Source organism: Elephas maximus, chromosome 3 (assembly GCF_024166365.1).
Source record: "Elephas maximus indicus isolate mEleMax1 chromosome 3, mEleMax1 primary haplotype, whole genome shotgun sequence".
In the NCBI taxonomy this organism is placed as follows: Eukaryota; Metazoa; Chordata; class Mammalia; order Proboscidea; family Elephantidae; genus Elephas; species Elephas maximus.
Window position 1 is genome coordinate 216,332,779 of NC_064821.1, and position 22,713 is coordinate 216,355,491.

The window sequence follows — 22,713 nt, forward strand, 5'->3', positions numbered from 1 at the left end:
AATCACTCTAGCACACCCCTATCTCCACATATCCTAGATTACTCAGAACTGGTTGTAGCTCAGACGAAGAGCCTGAGTGAACACCAGCATGTTCTCGGTCTCCCACCTTGACACGATACACTATCGTGGGACGTGTGTCTTCTCAACTCTGCCACCCGGTCAGCCTCACGACTGTCCTCTTAGCACACATACACTTCACACCAATTCATCTCAGCAAGTGTTTATTGGTCTCCTGCTCTAGGTAAGGCATGGTGCCAGGTGCTGTAGGATGCAAAGAAAAGAAAGCTATTTCTCACCCTCAAGGAGCTTACAGTCTAGTGGGGAGACAGGTACATTCACAGGTAACACAAATGCAAGGCAGATAAGGTGAGTGCTGTAACAGAGCAGAAACGGCGAGGGACCACAGAACAGGGAAAGGTCAAATATGCCTAGGCAAACCAGGTGTTTAACGCAGGGGTGGCGTTTCAGCAAGTCGCTGGAAAATGGGTAGGATTGGCACAGGTGGAACTGGACAAACACTCTATGCACGGGTAAAGGTGCAATGAATGTTCAGAAAACAGAGTGGTGTCTGCCTTGACTGACATAGAGGATGCTAAAGGGGTAACAGAGGGAACTACAACTAATGAATGCAGTGCTTTGGGAAGAGAAGTTAGAGGACCTCTGTATAGTAAAGAAAATTGACTTTATTCTGTAGGCAATAGTGAGGCATCGAAGGTTTCTGAGCAAGAAAGTGACATGGCCTCTTTTCCTCAACTCAAGGCACACTCCAGTGCATAATCTTTGCTTAGCTCTATTTTTTTTAACCTCACTCCGTGGGCTCACGCCCTCTCTTGGCCTCAAAGCAGAAACTAAGCTGGGCCCTGTGGCCACACACTTTCCAGGGGTGCACAATGTAAGAAGCGGTAGCACTAGGCTGGGTAAACTCCAAGCGCACTTCACAGCTTTGCACGCCTGCACAGAACAGGAAGTGAGGATGCCTTCTGGAATCATCTGTGAGTAAGGACAGGGCACAAGGAAGGTACCACTGAACTCCTGTTGCTAAGCGTGGCATGGATAATCTGGAGAGAAAATGGACATGCAAAGGAAAATGGATGAGGGGTGCCAGTGACACAGTCGAGTCTCCTTATTACAGGCAGTCATAGTCTGTGAGGAAACACTGGTGGCCTAGTGGTTAAGTGCTATGGCTGCCAACCAAAAGGTCAGCAATTAGAATCCACCAGGTGCTCCTTGGAAACTCTAAGGGGCAGTTCTACTCTGTCCTATAGTGTCTCTATGAGTCGGAATCGACTCTACGGCAGCAGGGTTTTTTATAGTCTGAGAAGTTCTCTAGAACGCTGAATTGGCTAATACCCTACCAGCCTTGGTCCACCTCAGCTAGGAATATGAGCCTGGGGCGACTCAAGTTTTTCACAGCTCTGCACATGTCTATGAATGCCCACAAAAGCTCAGCAAGTATTGGTTTTAGGGTTACAGATAAAGTTTAGCGAGTAGGCGAATTCACAAATCCTCAGCTAATGAAAATCGACTGTAATTAGCATCCTCCAAACTAAACCATCTCCCAGCAGGACTTCTGGTGTAACCCACGCACCCCTCCCAGCTCACTTGGTGAGGAGGCCTGCAGTCTGACTCACTGGGATCCAGCAGATGGGGTTTCTAAGCGCTCTACACCTACAAGATTCTCTGCCGACGCTCTTCCTAGGGTCCTGCCTAACTGTCCAAGGAGGAGGGAGAATGGTGCCCGCCCCCACCCGGACCCCCCCAGCCCGAGAAAGGATGCGAGGCCACTGCTGTCCAGGTGGACACAGCAATGCTGGTCAGCGAAGGCTCCCCCAGAACCTCCACGCCAGCCGAAGTGGGTGCTTGGGTGGAGAGCACGGCAGGGGATGAAGTCCCAGCTGGGTTGCCCAGGAGAAAGGTGCCCGGAGAGCTGGCGTGTACTTCTGGACTTGGCCCAGCAGGGCCCCCGCCACCATTGCTGATGGTCCACAGGCACGAGTAGGGGCTGCGGAGACAGAGACAGAGGGGAGGAGAAGGGCCAGTGAACAGTGCTGAGAGGGCACAGGTCTATGAGGACGGTGCCTGCCACGACTCAGCACCAGCTGACACAGACTGGCCCCATTTCTGCAGAAAACCCAAGAGAGGCCGCGAGGTGTAGAGGAATGAGCATAAGGATGGGTGTCCTGAGGCCTGGACCTGGTGCATTTCCCTTTCCTGGGCCTCCCTGGCTGCACATGTAAAATGGGCAAGGGATAAAAGAGGGGTATTCAGACTGTGTGAGCTGCGAGGCCCTCTCACTGGCAGATAGAGGCAGCATGGCCTAACAACCAGGACATACTGGAGTCAGAAGACCTGGGTTTGACCCTGCAAGTGTTTTGACCTTGTTCAAATTATTTAATATCTCTGAGCCTCAGTTTCCACATCTTCAAGATCTGGACAGATAATTATACAGACCTTACAGGGGTGGTTATGAGGATTAAATGAGAAAAGGACTATGCCGGCCAGGCACCTGGCAGACACTCAGTAACGGTGATAAAAAAAAAAAAAAATTTTTTTAAACGGTGATAGTTACAATTAATTCTTCCATTCCGTTAACATGGAACATGCCGTTCCTGGTTTTCCACCCGTCAGCTCTGTCCACCGCAGGAAGGCTGGGAGTGATGCCGCTCTCTGACTTCTTTTGTTCTATAGCACTGCTTCCCAAACTTGGCTGCACCTGGGAATCACCGAGTGAGTTTTTTAAAATACTGATGCCCCAGAGATTTTTATTTCATTGGTGTGGTATGTGTCCTGGGTATCAGGATTCTTTGAAGCTTCCCAACTGGTTGTAATAGGTAGCGAAGTTTGCACCTTACTAGAACCCTGGTGAAAAGGCCTGCAGTTGAAACAGGTAGAATAGCCTCTGGCACCGTAAGCCTTCAGGTGTCACCATGTTCTGACTGTAATACTTGATGATGGCACTGATCACACTTGCTTCCCACCAACAATATTTTTATGGAGACAGGAATGGGTTAAACACACAAATGAGGAAACAGAAATACCACCTTGCACCCTGGCCATCTATCAGACGCTGTAGACCTCCTGGGAATCTATGCAGCCTGCAGAACCCCACCCTCTGACCTCGCTCTGAGCCAGCTCAGCTTGCTGGGACTCTGACCTCAATTTCCAGAAGAGGCTCTTCTAGAAGATTCCTTAGAGCCCTTTTCTGATGTCTCATGGACCATAAGAAAAATCACAGGTTCTGAGTCACACTACTTACTGTGTGGCTTTCAGAAAGGTTTTAATGCCTCATCAGTCAAATACGAATTTTAGTACCTGTCATATAGATGTCTTTGAGTACTATGGACAACTTATATGCAGTATCTGGTACAGAACTTGGCACATGATTGTCTAGTGTCTTCAGGAACACTTCCTGTTCATTCTCTTTCTCATTTCCTAGCACACCCCAAGTCACTGGTTTTTCCCTTAGATTCTCTAGACCAGCCCTGCCCACAGAAACAAAATGTGAGTGAAGGTAAGGAGGGCAGGGAAGCTAGACCAGTGGAAACAGAACAGACAGAATGGAAATAACGATAATGCTGACACATTGTGAAAACTATAACCAATGTCATGGAACGATTTGTAAAATAATGGTTAAAAAAAAGGGGACCCTAATTTGCCATGTAAACTTTCACTTAAAACACAGTAAAATATTTGACAAAAAGAAATGTGAGCCACAAATGCAAGCCATATATGCAATTTTAAATTTTCTAGTGGCCACATTAAAAGAAGAGAAAAAATGAATTTATTTTTAATATTTTATGTAACCCAAAATATTCTAAATATTATCATTTTGACATGCATTCAATATAAAAAATTATTAGTGAGATTTGTATTTTTTTCACACTAAATCTTCAAAATCCTGTGCGCGTTTCACACTTACAGCACATCCCAGTTTGGACTCAGCACATTCGAGTGCTCACACTTGCCACATGTGGCTAGTGGTTGCCACATTGGACAGCACCGCTCTAGAACCTGTGTGTCATGGCAACGCCTGCAACCCCTCGGAGCTTGTTAGACAGGCAGGACTTCAGGCCCCAGCCCAGACCTACTAATCAGAGTCTGTTTTTAGCATCATCCGCATGTGATTCCAGTGTACACTGAAGTTCAAGAAGCACAGCTCTAGACCTAAGCCCATCGCATCCTCCCAACTTTTCTTTTCCGGAAAATCATCTGACTTCTCCCCAGGTCCTATCTTTTCATTTTAATCCCTTTTTGGACCTTCTTGAAATTCAACATATTCATGTTGAATGCAATACCTGACATTTACATAGAACATTACTGCTTACGAAGAATTTTTATGCATTTTTTGAGGCTTGCCATCATTCTACAGAGTAGTTCATATTATTTTGATGTTCGCTATGACTCTACAGAATAGCTCATATTATTTCCATTTTACCTATAAGAAAGCTGCAGCTCAGTGAGGTTAAGAAAATTGCCTGTGTCAAGAAGGGTAGAGTGTTGACATGTCATGGGGTTGGTAACCAATGTCACAAAACAATACATGTACTCACTGTTTAATGAGACACTAGTTTGTTCTGTAAACCTTAATCTAAAGTACAATAATATGTTCTGTGTTTTTGGTTCATGCCATTAATGAGGTAAGATGGTACTCGTTGATTTGCATTTCTCTAATGGCTAGTGATCATGAGCCACTTGACTGTCTTCTTTGGTGAAGACAGTCTTCTGTTCATTTCCTTTCCCCATTTTTCAGTTGGATTATTTGTCTTTTTGTGGTAGAGGTATTGGATTTTCCTGTAGATTTTAGAGATTAGGCCTTTGTCAGATTTGTCATAGCCGAAATTTTTTTCCCAGTGTATAGGTTCTCTTTTTACTCTTTTGGTAATGTCTTTTGATTAGCATAAGTGTTTGATTTTTAGAAGATCCCAGTTATCTAGCTTATCTACTGGAGTTTATGTGTTGTTAGTTATGGTTTGTATCCTGCTAATTAATAAGGGCCTATAGCATTGACCTTATTTTTTCTTCTATGATCTTTATAGTTTTTGGTTTTATATTTCCGTCTTTGATCCATTTTGAATTAGTTTTTGTGTATGGTGTGAGGTATGGGTCCTGTTTCATTTTTTTTCAGGTGGACATCCAGTTTTGCCTGCACCATTTGTTGAAAAGACTGCCTTTTCTGCATTTGAAGGACTTTGGGCCTTTGTCAAAGATAAGGTGACTGTTGGCTGAGGACAGGAACCATTCCTGAAGCCAACTCTTCAGACATGGATTGGACTGGACAATGGGTTGGAGAGGGATGCTGGTGAGGAGTGAGCTTCTTGGATCAGGTGGACACTTGAGACTATGTTGGCATCTCCTGCCTGGAGGGGAGATGAGAGGGTGGAGGTGGTTAGAAGCTGGCAAAATGCACACGAAAAGAGAGAGTGGAGGGAGAGAGCGGGCTGTTTCATTGGGGGAGAGTAATTGGGAGTGTGTAGCAAGGCGTATATGGGTTTTTGTGTGAAAGACTGACTTGATTTGTAAACTTTCACTTAAAGCACAATAAAAATTATTAAAGAGAAAAAAAAGATAAGGTGACTGTAGGTGGATGGATTACATGTGGGTTCTCAGTTCTGTTCCATTGGTCAATGTATCTGTCATTGTACCACTACCAGGCCATTTTGACTACCATAGCTGTATAGTAGGTTCTGAGGTCAGGTAGTGCGAGTCCTCCTATTTATTCTTCTTTTTCAATAGTGCTTTACTTATCTGGGGCTTCTTCCCTTCCCATATAAAGTAATGATTAGTTTTCCCATCTCTTTAAAGAATGTTGTTGGTATTTGCATCAGGATTGCATTGTATTTGTAGATTGCTTTGGGTAGCATTGTCATTTTCAGAACATTGAGTCTACCTATCCATAAGCATGATATGTTTTTTCATTTATATAGATCTCTTTTGGTTTCTTGCAGCAGTGTTTTGTAGTTTTCTTTGTATAGGTCTTTTACATCTCTGGTTAGATTTATTCCTAAGTATTTTATTTTTTTAGGGGCTATTATAAATGGTATTGTTTTCCTGATTTCCTTTTCATTGTTCTCTCTATTGGTGTGTAGGAATCCAACTAATTTTTTTATGTTTACCTTATATCCTGCTATTCTACTGAATCTTTCTATTAGTTCCAGTAGTTTTCTTGTGCAGTCTTTAGCATTCTCTATGTATAGTATCATAAAAATATCATCCACAAATAGGGATAGTTTAACTTCTTCCTTACTAATTTGGATGCCCTTTATTTCTTTTTCTTGCCTTATTGCTCTAGCTAGGACTTCCAGCAGAATGTTAAATAGGAGTGGTGATAAAGGGTATCCTTGTCCTGTTCTTGTCCTCAAGGGGCAGGGCCATAAAAGAAAATGAGACTAAAGGGACACACCAGCCCAGGGGAAGGACTAGAAGGCAGGAGGGGACAGGAAAGCATTGGTAACAGGGAACCCAAGGTCGAGAAGGGGAGAGTGTAGACATGTCGTGGGGTTGGTAACCAATGTCACAAAACAATATGTGTACTAGCTGTTTAATGAGAAGATAGTTTGTTCTGTAAATCTTCATCTAAAGCACAATATTTTTTTAATTTTTTAAATAAATAAATAAAGTACAATAAAAAAAGAAGAAGCATTATTGAGCAAAAGCAAAAACATGGAATCTGGAGACAGAGAAACTAGTTTGGAATCACTTGCCTGTATACAACATGCTTAGTAAATGTTAGCTGTTATTAATGTTACAGAGCCCTGGTGGTGCAGTGATTAAGCATTTGGCTGCTAACCAAAAGGTGGGCAATTTGAATCCACCAGCTGGAAACTGTATGGGGCAGTTCTACCCTGTCCTATAGGGTCTCTATGAGTCGGAATCAACTCGACAGCAACGGGTTTGATTTTGTATTAATATTATGGTGATGATCCCCAGGCTCTAAACGGACTTAAGAAGACTACCCACCTGAGACACTTAGAGATATAGGCAAAGATTCACGTTCAAGGATGTTTATCCCAGCATCATTTACTCATAATTTTGAAAAGCTGGAGCCAGTCTAGATGTCTAAAGATTGGGAATTGGTATAATAAATCATGGTGGGTCCATACAATGTAATAGCATGCATGTGTTAAAAATCGAATGTACAAAAATACCTAATAACATGGGGAAAAGTTCAGGATATAGTGTTAGTTTTGAGAGTTCGTTTTTTGTTTTCCTTTTTTTTTCTTAAGCAGGTTGCCAACAGTACAACACTATTTGTATAAAAATTATTTGAAATATATGTGTTATTGTACAATAATATGTGTGCTAATGTATAAAAATAATATCTGCCAAATGAAGATTGAAAAGAAATACACTAAAAGTTTTCTTTTAATGCTGTGATTATGAATGATTATGATTTTATTCCTTGTGATATTCTGTATTTTCTGTATTCTCTGTAATTAGCACATATTCTTTTGTAATGAGAAAGTTTTCTTATTATGTTTTAAATTTCTACACACTGTAATTTTTCTAATACAGTTTTGCTGTTGTTTTAAGAATGCAACATTCTCTCTTATCTTTCTAAATATATTAATCAGGTTTTGTTTGTATTAAAAAAAAAAAAAGAGGAGGAAGGGGGAAGATAGAAAATTGCCCAAAGTCACAAAGTCAATAAGAGGTAGAACTGGGATTCAAACCCACATCTGTCAGACTCCAAGGTCCTTTTTCTTTCTACTCCAAAAGTCAGAACTAAATACAGGTCTCTGGTATTATGTTTTACATGCTACACCTAGTCCTATTACCTGGGTTGTGAACCAAGTACCCGCAACCTATCCTTTTATGAGAATATGGATGATCAAGGGTTTTGAATTCTCTGTGCATATTTATATTTTACCCCTTCAATTCCTAACCCCATTCCCAGTAGTCAGTATCTATCTGCTATCATCAAAGTTGACAGTACTTCTGACTAGTTTGGAACAAGTGATCCCAGGCCATACTGTCTTTTCCTTCTTAAAAAACTACAAAAGAGAGTATGACTCAACACGTGCTTTCCCACTATCCTTTTCCAGGAATGAACAGTCCATCCCGTCATCATCTTTACTTCCTAACCAGTTGCCGTTGACTCGATTCCAACTCACAGTGACCCCATGGGTCTTGGAAATCAAGACAACAGTTCAGATCAAGCCACTTTATGGCCCCAGGAAAAAGAACTATCTGGAGTTCCCAGTGCTAAACTAGACCCCCCCACACCCCCCCGCAAGACCACAATGACCAAGTTGCTGTTGTTTGTCTTACCTGGGCCCTGGATTGATGGGTCCATTGGTGTGGGGTACAGACAGGATGCTGGCATGGGGTGTAGAGGATAAAGAAGTCCAGCTTTCAGGTCCTGAGAAAACTTGTAGATTATCGCTTGAGCTTTCTATCAAATTCACTTTAGAGAAATAACAAGAGTTCAGTTGTTGGAGCATATAGAACATACAAAGATGGTGACCAGTGACATCATTCTAAGGGCAAAATGCAATCATGGTTTGTGCTATAGACACCAACAGTTTGCAGGAAATAGAAAAGAGTGAGGAACTTAGGTTTATTGAATGCCAACAATATACCAGGTGCCTTTCCTATTTTAATCTTCACAACAGCTTCTCAGCTCCATTTTAAAGATGAGGCTCAGAGGTGAGACATCTGCCTTTGTGACACAACTCTAACTCATCTCACCACAGAGGAGCCCCTGGGTGGTACGAATGGTTAAGTGCCCGACTACTAGCTGAACTTACCCAGAGGCCTGGAGATCTGCTTCCAAAAGGTCATGGCCTTAAAAACCGTATGAAACAGTTCTACTCTGCATACATGGGGTTGCCAAGATTTGGAATGGACTTCACAGCAACTAACAACACTCCCCTTTAAGAATGGATCAAATGTATCAATATTGGTTCATCAGTTGTAATAAACATACTGCACTAATGCAAGATACCGATAATAGGGAAAATGTATGGGTGTAGTGGGGGCGATTATTGGGAACTCCCAATATTCCCTGCTCCATTTTTCTATAAGCCTGAAACTGCTCTAAAAATAAAGTCTATTTAAAAAAAAATAAAATAAAGAATGGACTGTATCAGCACACCCTCAGGCTCTGACTAAGGGCCACTAGTGGCCCAGATGAGATTTCCGAGGTTCATATCCTTACTCTTCTTTCCAGTGACCTCCAAGTAGGTCTCAAAATCTACTCAGAAAGAGTGGCTGTGACATATAAGTCTTCAAATCTTCATTTGCATAAATAGAGTAATGCAACAGAAAGAAGGAAAGGAAGAAGGAAGAGAGAAGGGGAGGAAGGGAGGAAGACTGCAGTGTATACACCTGGCCTTGTCACTCCTGACCTGGAAACATTTGGTGACTCCTAGACTTTCCATGATCTGGTACTTGCAGCATTTGCCACCTCTGGACTCTTCCAGACCTATTCCCAGGCAACTCAGGTTCTTTTGCCTTCTGTGGCTCTGCTTCCTCTTCCCGGCAAGCCCTTCGCCGTTGCCCTGTGGCATCCCTGCCCACTTTCACCCCACCCACTCCCACCTCTGCTCGTTTCTATTCATCCTTCAAGGCTCAGTTTCGATGTTAACCCCTCTGGGCCCCCTTGGCTCGCCCCACCCCCAGCAGAGGTAGCTGCTCTTTCCGCTTCACTCCCACAGCACCTTGGCTTCTGTGTTTTATAGTGTTTCTCAAACTTCAATGTGCATATAAATAACCTGAGGATCTTGTTAAAATTCACACTTTGATTCAGGAGGTCTGAAGTGGAGCCCTAGGCTTCTACACTTCTGCCAAGCTCCTAGGTGATGCTGCAGGTCCAGGGCCATGTTATAGCACTCACTGCATTGTATCGTGATTATTTATTTCTGTTTCTTTCTAGCCCTGAGCTCTAACCTCCGTTGCCTAGAAGAATGCCTGGTGCATAGCAGGTACTCTGGGTGCTGACCACGGAAAGGACCTGGAAGTAGAGTGAGACCACTGGTTGGGTTCTGGTATCCTTAAGCTACGTGGTCCGCCTCCTGAAAGCCGTTGTCAAGGTTGCTGGGATATCAGGTGAAAGGGCACAAGGACAGGCAGCTGGTGACCCAGGAAAGCCCTGCTGCCAATGCAGAGCCCAGGGTGTTGCTGAGGAAGGAAGGAGGCTGGAATCATCACACCCTGCACCACGTCTGCATGCATTTTACTTATTTATTTTATTTAGTGTCCATCTTTCCCATATTAGGATATAATCTCCATGAGGATAGAGTATTTGTCCATTTTGTTCATGGTTTTCCCTAGTACCTAAACAGAAACCTGGCGCACGTTGGCCTTCAATAAATATTTGTTGCATAAATAATTGAGTGAAAATGTAATCCTTTTTTTTCCATTTCTCCCTTCCTTCATACAAATCTGATAACTAGGCAAACTCTGAATGTACACAAGGCCACAGCAGACAAGCCATCATCACTGAAAAGAAAGTACATGAACAGCAGTGCCAACTTAAAAAAATAATCAGGTCGCAAAGATCATTAAGGATGGGTTTGTATGCCTCCCGCCGACTCAAACTAGGACTAGAGTGGTCCAGATCCTCAGAGACCTTCCTAATAGCACTGCAGTGATGGATCAGCATTCCCCGGACACGGCCATGTAATACAACTGGAGAAAAGAGCCATGGTGAGGGTAAGGAGCTGAGGATCTCCAACCCACAGGACTGACCTCAGGTTAAGAGGTCCAGCTGAAACTGCTCAGTACACAGCTCTCTGGGACGAGGCTTTCACACCAGTAGACGCCAAGAGACCAGGTGTTTTATGAAATAATTACAAAAGGCTAATAGTGATATAACTAGATAATCAAACATTAATATACAAAATAACAATACAATATTACTAATATTACAATAAAACAGCATACAAAAATAATACTATTCAATAATATTACATAGATGCAGTAGCTGAAAAGAGTTTCCTATTCAGATATTTCTTTTTATTGGCTGTTTATGCATTTCTTTCCCCCACCGCCCATGCCCCCAGGGTTTAGTTAGCAGAATTACAGACCTGTGGGAGAATGGTTTCTATGCACATAGGCTGAAGGGTAGGGAGCCTGCCAGCGTCCCCGGAGGCCGGGATAATGCTCATAGCCGTGGTGGGAGTGGGGAGCAGGCAGAGACAAGGGAGCCGCATACTGGTAATTGGTGTTTCCTGCTGTGCACACTCCATCCGGATTGGAAAAGATCCAGCCCCCCACTAGAACAGACAAGAGAAAGAGAGCGTCTATGAACTGCTTCACCAGTAGTCAGGGTCCCGGCCACTTTGTATGGCTATGTTTCTGTGCAAATGAGACTGAGTGGCTGCCTGTGTGGGGAGACCACCCCTAACCCCTGCTGCCTGTTAGCAGGTTAGCTGGCTTCTCTGGATGTGCACAACAGGTCCTATCAGACTTTGGAGAGCCTCTGAGAGAACCCTGGAATCATCAGCTATATAAAATACAATTTGAAAGCATAATAGAAATGCAAAACTTAAGTTGCTTCTGATTGAATTGAATTAAAATGAAACAGTCTAGGAGAGAAACACTAGATACACAAGTAACTCAGTCTGCAACCACTAACAAAAACCCATTGCCAACAAGTCAATTCCGACTCATAGTGACTCTATAGCAACCCTATAAGACAGAGTAAAACTGCCCCATCAAGTTCCAAGGAGCACCTAGTGGATTTGAACTACCAACCTTTTGGTTAGCAGTTGTAACACTTAACCACTATGCCACCAGGGTTTCCCTAGAGCCACTAGGGAAAGCTTAATGTGGTTACTCAGAAAGTGTGAGCCCCAAGCCTGCTGCCATCGATTCCAACTCATAGCAACCCTGTAGAACAGAGAACTGCCCCATACAGTTTCCAAGGAAGGCCTCCCTATTTCTGCCTCATAAGGAGTGTGTTTAGACCTCACTCCAGGCAGCGGGGACACGATGCCCCCCTCATTACCCCGCAAAGCAGATTCTGATAACATAAAGAGAGAGTAGACTGGCCTTGCACACCTTGACAACAAGCATTTTGCAGAGCATTGTGGAAGCCTGCAAAATGTTTCATAGAAATTAGTAAAGATTCCAAGCAGAAGGTTCTACGTCAAGTAAGTTCAAGGACAAAGACTGAAACTTACTAATTAAAAAGGGCCTTGGAACAAGGGGGGTGTCATCAATTGAATTGTCCCCCAAAAATGTGTGTCAACTTAGCTAGGCCATAATTCCCAGTATTGTGTGGTCGTCCACCATTTTGTCATCTGATGTGATCTTCCTATGATGTTAACGAGGTGGGATAAGTGACAGTTATGTTAATGAGGCAGGACTCAATCTATAAGATTAGGTTTTGTCTTAAGTCACTCTCTTTTGAGATATAAAAGAGAAAAATGAGCAGAGAAACAGGGGACCTCATACCACCAAGAAACAAGAGCAGGAGAACAGCGCATCCTTTGGACCCGGGGTCCCTGCACTGAGAAGCTCCTAGACCAGGGAAAATGGACGACAAGGACCTTCCCCCAGAACTGACAGAGGGAGAAAGCCTTCCACTGGAACTGGCGCCCTGAATTTGGACTTATAGTCTTATAGACTGTGAGAGAATAAACTTCTCTTTGTTAAAGCCAACCGCTTGTGGTGTTTCTGTTTTAACAGTGCTAGATGACTAAGACGGGGGGTGCCCTCCCACCAACCAGATCTCAACTGAGAGACCAGCAGATGGGGATTCAGACAGGACCAAGGCTCCCCCTTAGGAATGTTCATTAAGGATTAACAGTGAAGAGGAAATGGAGCTTAGTATTAGAATGCACTGCCTTTGCAAATAGATTGTACAGAGTTCCCGTTACAAAGTATAGGATCAATCATTCTCGACGAATCCCTCCATCACCTTCATTTTCCCATTATTACATAGAGATGTGGCCCGAGGGGTCCCTGCCACACTAATGGAATCAAGATTATGGTGTCCAATGGGCAAAGCCAGGTGAATGGCCCCAGAACCAGCCATCTGCCCGCTTAGTTTGCCACGTGCAGCAGACACGCCTCAAGAAGTGTGCTGACAAGACTGCAACACATGAACTTTTAAAGGCAGCAGCTCTGCATGTGGTCCTTAGCCTAGAGAAAAAGGATTTTCATTCAATGATGCTTTTTTAAAAAGTGCTTTTCTGAGAGCTGCTTCTTATGCTACTAGGCAGCTACTTCTGGGATGGAAGATGCAATAAGGTTTAGGGGAGGGAGGAAGTGAAGAGTTTCATAGCTAGAAAACTGCCGAAGGGAGCTTAGCAAGCCACTATACCCCAAATTACAGAGTGTCTCAGATACCAGGGTTAACGTCTCCACTCTAATGTTGCCGACATTGGCATACTTCTGCAGCCTTAGAGGATTCCCTTCCCCACAAGGCCTCCTCGTGGAAATAGGGGACACCCGGTCAGGAACACCCAGCCATCCCTGTGGAATTACAGGTGTATTACCCCAGCACCCCCTAGAGCCTTCCAGTCAACAAATGCAGACTCTCCTTACATGGAGCCTTCCTGAGGCATCACAATGGTGACCAACTCTGAAATTAGCAAATACTAAGACCAGGAGACATCCAGAACAGAGAGGCAAGAATGGAGGATGTAAGTGTGAGAGATATGCCCACAGTGCACAGTGGAGAGCTCCTAGCCTCACTGACATGATCACTGAACCAAACAAACCCGTTGCCATGGATTTTGACTCATATTGACCCCATAGGACACAGTAGAACTGCCCCATAGGGTTCCCAAGGCTATAAATCTTTACATAAGCAGACTGCCGCATCTTTCCCCCACAGAGTGGCTGGTGGGTTCCAATTGCTGACATTTTGCTTGGCAGCCAAGCGCTTGACCACTACACCACCAGGGCTCTGAAAGATTCATCATTTCCATTCTTACCCACTGGCTTAATGTTTTAGCCCCATCTGGGAATACTGGCTCTTTCTGGGAATTCAGGAAAGGGCAGGAATACCCTGCTGGGTCTTCATAGACAATTTAGAATAGACTTTATGCAGTCAAGACAGTCAGGAAGGCTGAGTGTGGCACGAGATCACCCCTAAAATAGCCGTACCCACCTCCCACTCACTTTTCACCCAACTCACAGTGAGAATAGGCCACGTGCTTGCCCTCAGAAACCCCCTCCGGGACATCTTTTAGGTGATTTCTGAAACAGGAATGAAAACGCATCATGGGTGTCCAGCTTATTAGAAGAGTCCAGCATAAAACATACTCAAAGTTCTCTTTGGAAAGCAATACATCTTTTGGGAATAAGAAAAACAAACACCTTTTTTTCATGAAGCTACCCTCCTTCCCCTAGGGCATTGTATCTACTTGCTCAGTTGTGCTTTGAATCATATTTATAGTTGTCGTTGTTGTCAGCTGGCCCCCAACTCATGGCTAACCCATGCACAACTGGATCAGACCATTGTGATCCACAGGCTTTTCATTGGTGATTTTCAGAAGTAGATTGCCAGGCCTCTCTTCCTAGCCCACCTTAGTCTGGAAACTCTGCTGAAACCTGTTCAGCATCACAGCAACACACAAGCCTCCATGGCAGATGGGTGGTGGCTCCACACTAGGTGCATTGGTCAGGAATCGAACCCCTGTCTCCCACACAGAAAGTGAGGATTCTACCACTGAACCACCACGGCCCCCATATATGTGAGTTACTCCTCCTTTTTTTTTTTTTTTTAATTTGATCTTACTGATTTGTGATCATTGCTCCTATCTGACAAGATTCAAGCAATAATAAAAATAGCTAGCATTTGCATAGGACTTCAGGGCACAGTCGCATATTTGGTATGATAGACCCACCAACAACTCAGTAAGGGAAGTATTATTACATTTATTTTGCAGATTGGGAAAGTAAACTGACTTATACAAAATCAAACGGCCAGGAACCGGCAAAGCTAGAACTCAAAGTCAGAACCTTTTCCCCAAAGTCCTAAACTCTTTTTATTATACTATACTACTATCATTTTGAATCTAGATTCTGTCATCTCACACAGCTTTTCCTTAAGGCCTTCTGCTATCTGTAAAAGTTATAAGTATGCCTTCTATACCGTCAGGACAGACCCTATGATGCATCATTATAAGCATCTGTCCATAGAACCAAAGCCTTATCAGAGCCTTTAACATGAAAAAGAAAGACTAGACAATTATAGGAGATATTGAAAAGATTTGAAACTCAGGCAGTAAAATCTGAACACCAAGGTATTCATATTTATACTCTAGGACTTGATGAAGAAAAGCCAACGATAAGCACCACCGTTCTTTCATTTTTTCCTAGAACAGAAAGGAAAGATACAGAGGTGGGGAGTCACTGGCCCCATCATGGTGGTAGAACCATTATTCACACCCCAGCAATCCCTGACTTCTCTCGTTCTCTTTGACTTGAGAGACAGGAACCTCCCACCATTACTTACCTGTTCTAGACCAAAAAAAGACCAAAGGTAGTTTAAAAAAAAAAAAAAAAACTTATAAAAACCAGTCCCAGTTGCCATCGAGTCAATTCCAACTCATTGTGACCCCATGAGTGCCAGTGTAGAACTGTGCTCCTTAGGGTTTTCAATGACTGGTTTTTCGGAAGCAGAATGCCAGACGTTTCTTTCAAGGTGCCACAGCGTGGACTAGAACTTCCAATCTTTTGGTTAGCAGCCAAGTGGGTTAACAACCATTTGCACCACCCAGGGATTCAAAAAAAATAAATACTACTCGTCTATAATTATGGGAAGGGCAGAGTGAATTATCAGGAATCTAAATCCTTATTTTTAAAAAAATACATACTTTCAAGAATTACTTTCAAATATTATTTTCAAAATCCATAGTAAAAGAGGGCTAAGAAAGAACTGTGAGTTAGAGGTTCTCCTGGACTCCTACTAACTATGCTGCGGGGTGGATATCCATGAGAAAGTGGTGTTCTTGCAGCTGTCCTTCCGACTGGCTCAGCAAACGACTGCTGTCAAAGTCATGCTGGTGGTGGCTCTCTAGTCCCTTTCAATTCAAGGTGATGACACGGTTCAGATTCAAACAAGTCAATTCATAAGATTTTACTGGAATTTCTCTACTCACCTTTCTTTGGCATCCAAGAAGGCTTTGGCAAAAGGGTTGTACTTGATTTTGAGAGCTGTTATCTTGAGTTTACAAAGACAAAAAGTGTTAGTGAAAGTGGAACACACCCACGCAGACAGAGCCCTTTGTTTTTACCTGTGAACTTCTGTAAACTCTGGGTCATCCCCCTCGGTCTTTATGATTGTCCTTCTCCGTGTTTCTTCCTACACCCCTGCACTAAATCACTGTTCCACCGTCTCTGGTATATAGTGAAAATGAAAAATGCAGTGTGCAGTGAACAAAGGAGAGAGCACTAGAAACGAGCAAAGCCCCCATATGCTAAGCCTAGCATTCATTCTTCTATTCATTCATTCATTTTTCAACAATCATTGAACGCCCGCCACACGCGTGTCATTTTTCTAGCCACTGAGACACAGAGGGGGATCTTACCACTCTCAGTACAGCCTAGCGTCAATTCCCTAATATACATCAAAGGCCAGTTCTCAAATATGTGAAAGTATAACCAACTAACACTCCTACCCACAGTCACATTTTATCCCCGTTTGTTGTTGTTGTTAGCTGCCATTGAGTTGGCCCCCAACTCACGGAGAACCCATGCACGATGGAACAAAATGTCACCCAGTCATGTGCCATCTCCATGACTGGCTGCCATGGGACCGTTGAGACCATAGTTTTTCACTGGCTGATTTTCGGAAGCAGATTGCCAGACCTTTCTTCCCGGTCCATCTTCGTCTGGAAGCTCCGCTGTTCAGCAACACGAAAACTACCGCTGCCAGATGGGTGGTGGCTGCATCATGAGGTGCATTGGCTAGGAATCGAACCCAGGCCTCCTGCACTGAAGGTGAGAATTCTACCACTGAACCACCACTGCCCTTCTTATCCCCCTTAGCCTGCTTCATTTGTCTTCAGAGCACTCACTGTCTATAGATAGATGGAGATGGGGTAGAGACAGAGATAGAGATGTTGCTGTTATGTGCTATCGAGTTGATTCCAACACGAGCAGAACTACCCCATGGGGTTTCCTAGGCTGTAACCTCTATGGAAGAAGACTGCCATATCATTCTCCCTCAGAGCGCTGGTGGGTTCAGACCCCCAAATGTTTAACCACTTCACCAGCAGGGCTCCTTAGAGATAAAAAAAAGATAGAGGTATATTTATTCTCTGTTTCCCCCCACTAGGATGTAAGTACCTTGACAGCAGCATATATGCCTGTCTGGTTCGCTGCAGTAGCCCCTGCACCCCGAGTAATAGCCAGCATGTATAACGCTCAACAAACATTTATTGAATAAATGAATGTTGAAAAGAATGTCTATGTTGTGGAGGACCTGAGGCTTGCTTCTCTCTTGTGAAAGGAAAAAAAAGAAAAGGGAGACAAGGAAAATAAAAGCGTGATTCTTTCTGGCCCAGGGAATTAATTGTAGGAAGAAACCATAGAAAGAGGGAGGAGAGGTAAAGAGTCAGATATGTGTGACCTCTAGGCTTAAACCCGGGGAGGCCGAGGTGCATTAGATAAGTAAGGCTAGAGGGGGCAGAAGAGAGATTTTGTCCTTTGTTCCGCCCCCCACCCCCGCCCTCCTCAGAAGTGCATCTCAGCATCATCTACGTCATCTGTCATCTACGTCAACCTGGTAGGGAAATGTAGTTGGCAAAGGGAGACTCTGGGCTACATCTTCCTGAGCTTAATCCCCCATGGTCTTATTCAAGACCCAGAAGTAGCACTTGCTGGAATATTGCCAGAGCCAGACAAGTGGGTTCCGAGGGAACCATCCCGCAGGAGCAGCCAGAAATAGCTACCGAGCGCTTACCAAACCCGCAAGCAGATGGCAAGCTCTGCAGGCCAAGTCTAGGAGAGCAAGCAGCATTCAGGTGGACAAGAGGCACTCCGCTAAAGGCCAGAAGAGGCTAGAACATGGTCCCCAACTCCTTTCCACTTTCCAGGGCCTGAAAAAACCACACCCTCCCATCAGAAACCGAGGCTTCATACAGGGAGACAAGCAGGGGAGGGAGTGGCTATCTGAGAAACAGCATTTTTATGCAGGCAGGACAGCACCACCTGTGGAGCTGTTTAAATTATGAGATATTTAGTTAATTCCTGTTCCCACCAGCCTCCTAGAAGCGCTCTGGCAAAAGCCAGATTACTTATAGATAGCATTTTTTCTGCACATCTGGGATGCGAGTTAAATCTGCAACTTGGTTTCACCTGTAGGTGCTAAGACAGTGATTCCCAAACCTGGATAGTCATCAGAATCCTCTGGGAAGACTTTTAAAAACACAGACTCTGGGCTCAACCCTGGAGATTGTGGCTCAGCTGATGAGAGCCCAGAATCTTTTTAAAGCTTCCATATAAAGGAATGCTTCTTGAAGTGTCCACAAGACATGATTTTTCTAATCTATCAGAGTGTCAAGATGAAAAAGTTGATGGTAACCAACGTTGATAATGGTATAGGGGTTTTAAACACATACGCCTTTTGGAGGGAGGCAATTTGTCGATGTCTGTCAAAATTCTAAACTGATACTTCCTTTGACAGGACAATTGCATTTCTAAATATTTACCCAAGCAAGCAAGCTATAGTAGATGTACCAGGATATTTTATTGCAGCATTATCTACAATAGAAAAATAAAACAACTGGAAACAGCCTACATGTCCGTTAGTGGGGGACTGATTACCTGATAGTCTATTTATATAACTGAATACTCTGCAGGCATTGAAGAAAATGAGATAGGTCTGAATGTAATTACATAGAAAGATAGCCCCAGTATACTGATAAATTGAAAAAAAAAGAAATTTATGGACTAATATATACAATATGAGCCAATTTATATAAGAAAGGCTATGTTCACATATATGTTTATATCTGCATAGAAAAATGTGTAGATAACACACTTGAAACTATTATTGTAGTGTCCCTGGAGAGTGGGATTCAGAAGGTAGGAGGGAAAGAGTAAATTTTTACCTTTTATTTTTCATTTTGACTTTACATATTTCTGCGCTATTGGTTGCTTGTTTGTTTTTAATAAACATGTATACATTTAGATTTTTTCAATTAAAAAAAGTTTACATAAAGAGACAGAGAGTAATCGAATGGATTAAAAAATAAGATTCATCAGTAGGCTATCTACAAGAGACACACCTTAGAAACAAAGATGTAAATTTGTTAAAAATCAAAGGATGGAAAAAAATATATCAAGCAAACTGTTACCAAAAAAGAGCAGCAGAGGCAATACTAATCTCAGATAAAATAGATTTTATAACAAAATCCACCATAAAAGACAGAGAAAGGCACTATATAATGATTAAAAGGACGATCCATCATGAAGACATAACCGTAATAAGCATCTAAACACCCAATGACAGGGCTCCAACATACATAAAACAAACTCTAAGAGCACTGAAAAGAGACATTGACAGATCCACAATAATAATAGGAGACTTCAACACACCACTCTTGGTAAAGAACAGAACATCTAGAAAGAAACTCAACAAAGATACAGAAGATCTAAAGGCCACAATCAGCCAAATTAAACTCATAGACATATATAGAACACTCCACCCAACAGCTGCAAAGTACACGTTCTTTTCCAGTGCACATGGAACATTCTCCAGAATAAACTACCTATAGAGTTGCTATGAGTCGGAATTGCCTTGACGGCACTGGGTTTGGGTTGGTTTGTTTTAGGCCACAGAGCAACCTTCAATAAAATCCAAAACGTTGAGATAATATAAAGTATCTTCTCTGATATAACACCATTGAGGTAGAAATTACCAACAGGAAGAGCAAGGAAAAAAATCAATTACGTGGAAACTGAATAATACCCTGCTTAAAAACCACTGGGCAATAGAAGAAATCAGAGATGGAGTCAAAAAATTCCTAGAAGCAAATAAGAATGAAAACACACATACCAAAACCCTTGGGACACAGCAAAGGCAGTCCTCAGAGGTCAATTTATACCAATAGATGCACATATCAAAAAAGAAGAAAGGAACAAAGTCAAAATACTAGCTACACAACTCAAACAAATGGAGAACAGCAAAAAAAAAAAAAAAAAACCGACAGCCACCAGAAGAAAGTAAATAATAAAGATCAGAGCAGAAATAAATGAAATAGAAAAAAATACAAAGAATTAACAAAACCAAAAGTTGGTTCTTTGCAAGGATCCACAAAATCCACAAACCGCTGGCCAAACTGACGAAAGAAAAACAGCAAAGGACATAAATAACCCAAATAAGAAATGAAATGGGGGACCTTACAACAGACCCAATTGAAATAAAAAGGATATTAACAGAGTACTATGAAAAAATATACTCCAACAAATCAGAAACCCTAGAGGAAATGGACAAATTTCTAGGAACACACTACCTACCCAAACTAACACAAGATGATGTTGAAAATCTGAACAGACCCATAACAACAGAAGAGTTTCAAAACATAAAAAAAAAAAAACCTTCCAACAAAAAAAAAGCCCTGGCCAGATGGCTTCACTGGAGCATTCTACCAAACATTCAAAGAGTTTACACCAGTACTACTCAAATTATTTCAGAACATAGAAAAGGAATCAGTACTTCCAAATCCATTTTATGAAGCCAGCATAACACTGATACCAAAACCAGACAAAGACACCGCAAAAAAAGAAAATCACAGACCAATATCTCTCATGAATATAGATGCAAAAATTCTCAACAAAATTCAGCATCATATCAAAAACAATACACCACGAACAAGTAGGATTCATACCAGGTATGCAAGGATGGTTCAATGTTAGAAAATCAATCAGTGTAATCCACTGCACAAATAAAAGGAAAAAAGGAATCACATGATCACCTTAATCGAAGCAGAAAAGACATCCAAGAAAGTCCAACACACATTCCTGATAAAACTCAATAAAAATAAGTATACAAGGGAAATTTCTCAGCATAATAAAGGGCATCTATGCAAAACCAATGGCCAACATCATTCTTAATGGAGAGAGGCTGAAAACATTCCCCTTGAGAACAGGAACAAGACTAGAATGCCCTTTATCAACACTTCTATTTAACATTGTGCTGGAAGTCCTAACTAGAGCAATAAGACAAGAAAAAGAAATAAAAGGTATCCAAATTGGTAATGAAGAAGTTAAACTGTCCCTATTTGTGGATGATATGATACTATACTTAGAAAACCCAAAAGACTCAAGGAGACAACTGCTGGAACTAATAGATTCAGCAGAGTAGCATGATATAAGATAAACATACAAAAATCAGTTGGATTCCTATACACCAATAAAGAGAACAATGAAAAGGAAATCAGGAAAGCAATACCATTTATAACAGCCCCTAAAAAACAAAACACTTAGGAATAAATCTAATCAGGGATGTAAAAGACCTATACAAAGAAAACTACAAAACACCACTGCAAGAAACCAAAAGAGATCTACATAGATGGAAAAACATACCATGCTCACGGATAGGCAGACTCAACATTGTGAAAATGACAATGTTGCTCAAAGCGATTTACAAATACAATACAATCCCAATCCAAGTACCAACAACATTCTTTAGAGAAGGAAAAACCAATCATTACCTTTATATGGAAAGGGAAGAAGCCCCGGATAAGTAAAGTGTTATCGAATAAAAAGAATAAAGTAGGAGGATTCACATTACCTGACCTCAGAACCTACTATACAGTTACGGTAGTCAAAACAGCCTAGTACTGGTACAGTGACAGATACACTGACCACACAATATGGGGGAGGTCAGCAGAACTGGACCAAGACAAAGTCATAGAAGCTTCCTAGACACGTCCAAACACCTTGAGGGACTGAATTACTGGGGCTAAGGGCTGGGGACCATGGTCTCAGGGGACATCTAAGTCAACTGGCATAACATAGTTCATAAAGAAAATGTTTTACATCCTACTTTGGTGAGTAGCACCTGGGGTCTTAAAAGCTTGACAGCAACCATCCAAGATACATCTTTTTGTCCCATTCTATCTGGAGCAAAGGAGAATGAAGAAAACCAAAGACACAAGGAAAATATTAGTCCAAAGGACTAACGGACCACGTGAATCACAGCCTCCACCAGCCTGAACCCAGAAGAACAAGAAGGTGCCCGGCTACCACCACAGACCACTCTGACTGAGATCAAAATGGAGGGTCCTGGACAGAGCAGAATAAAAATTAAAACAAAATTCAAATTCATGAAAAAAGACCAGACTTACTGGTCTGACAGAGACTGAAGGGAACCCCCAAGACTCTGGCCCCTGGACACTCTGCTAACTCACAACCGAAGCCACTGCTGAAGTCTACCTTTCAGCCAAAGATTAGACAGGCCTATAAAACAAACAATAACACATGTGAGGAACATGCTTCTTAGTTCAATCAAGTCTATGAGACCAAAGGGACAACACCAGACCAAAAGCAAAGCCAAGGAGGCAGGAAGGGATGGGAAAACTGGACGAACAGACACAGGGAACCGGGACAGAAAAGGAAGGGGAAGAGTGCTGACACAACGCAGGGACTGCATCCAATGTCACAAAACAGTTTGTGTGTAAATTTTTCAATGGGAGACTAATTTGTGCTGTAAACTTTTAACTAAAGCCCAATAAAAGTAAAAAATTAAGTAAAAAGGGCAAATATTTTTTGTTATGGGATATTTATAACATATCAAAGAAATTAAAG

At 42.4% G+C, this 22,713-nt stretch overlaps 1 protein-coding gene across 1 annotated transcript in view; it reads right to left on the reverse strand.

Moving 5' to 3' along the window:
* Positions 1–1,707: 1,707 nt before the first annotated feature.
* Positions 1,708–22,713, reverse strand: part of TBX19 (T-box transcription factor 19) — a 37,788-nt gene continuing 16,782 nt past the window's right edge. Inside the window, exons 4-8 of the mRNA XM_049876039.1 lie at positions 16,059–16,120; positions 14,090–14,151; positions 11,028–11,216; positions 8,269–8,404; positions 1,708–2,002 (exon numbers count right to left, since the gene is read on the reverse strand). Coding sequence (XP_049731996.1) covers positions 1,708–2,002; positions 8,269–8,404; positions 11,028–11,216; positions 14,090–14,151; positions 16,059–16,120 — 744 coding nt within the window. The remainder of the gene's footprint in view (positions 2,003–8,268; positions 8,405–11,027; positions 11,217–14,089; positions 14,152–16,058; positions 16,121–22,713) is intronic.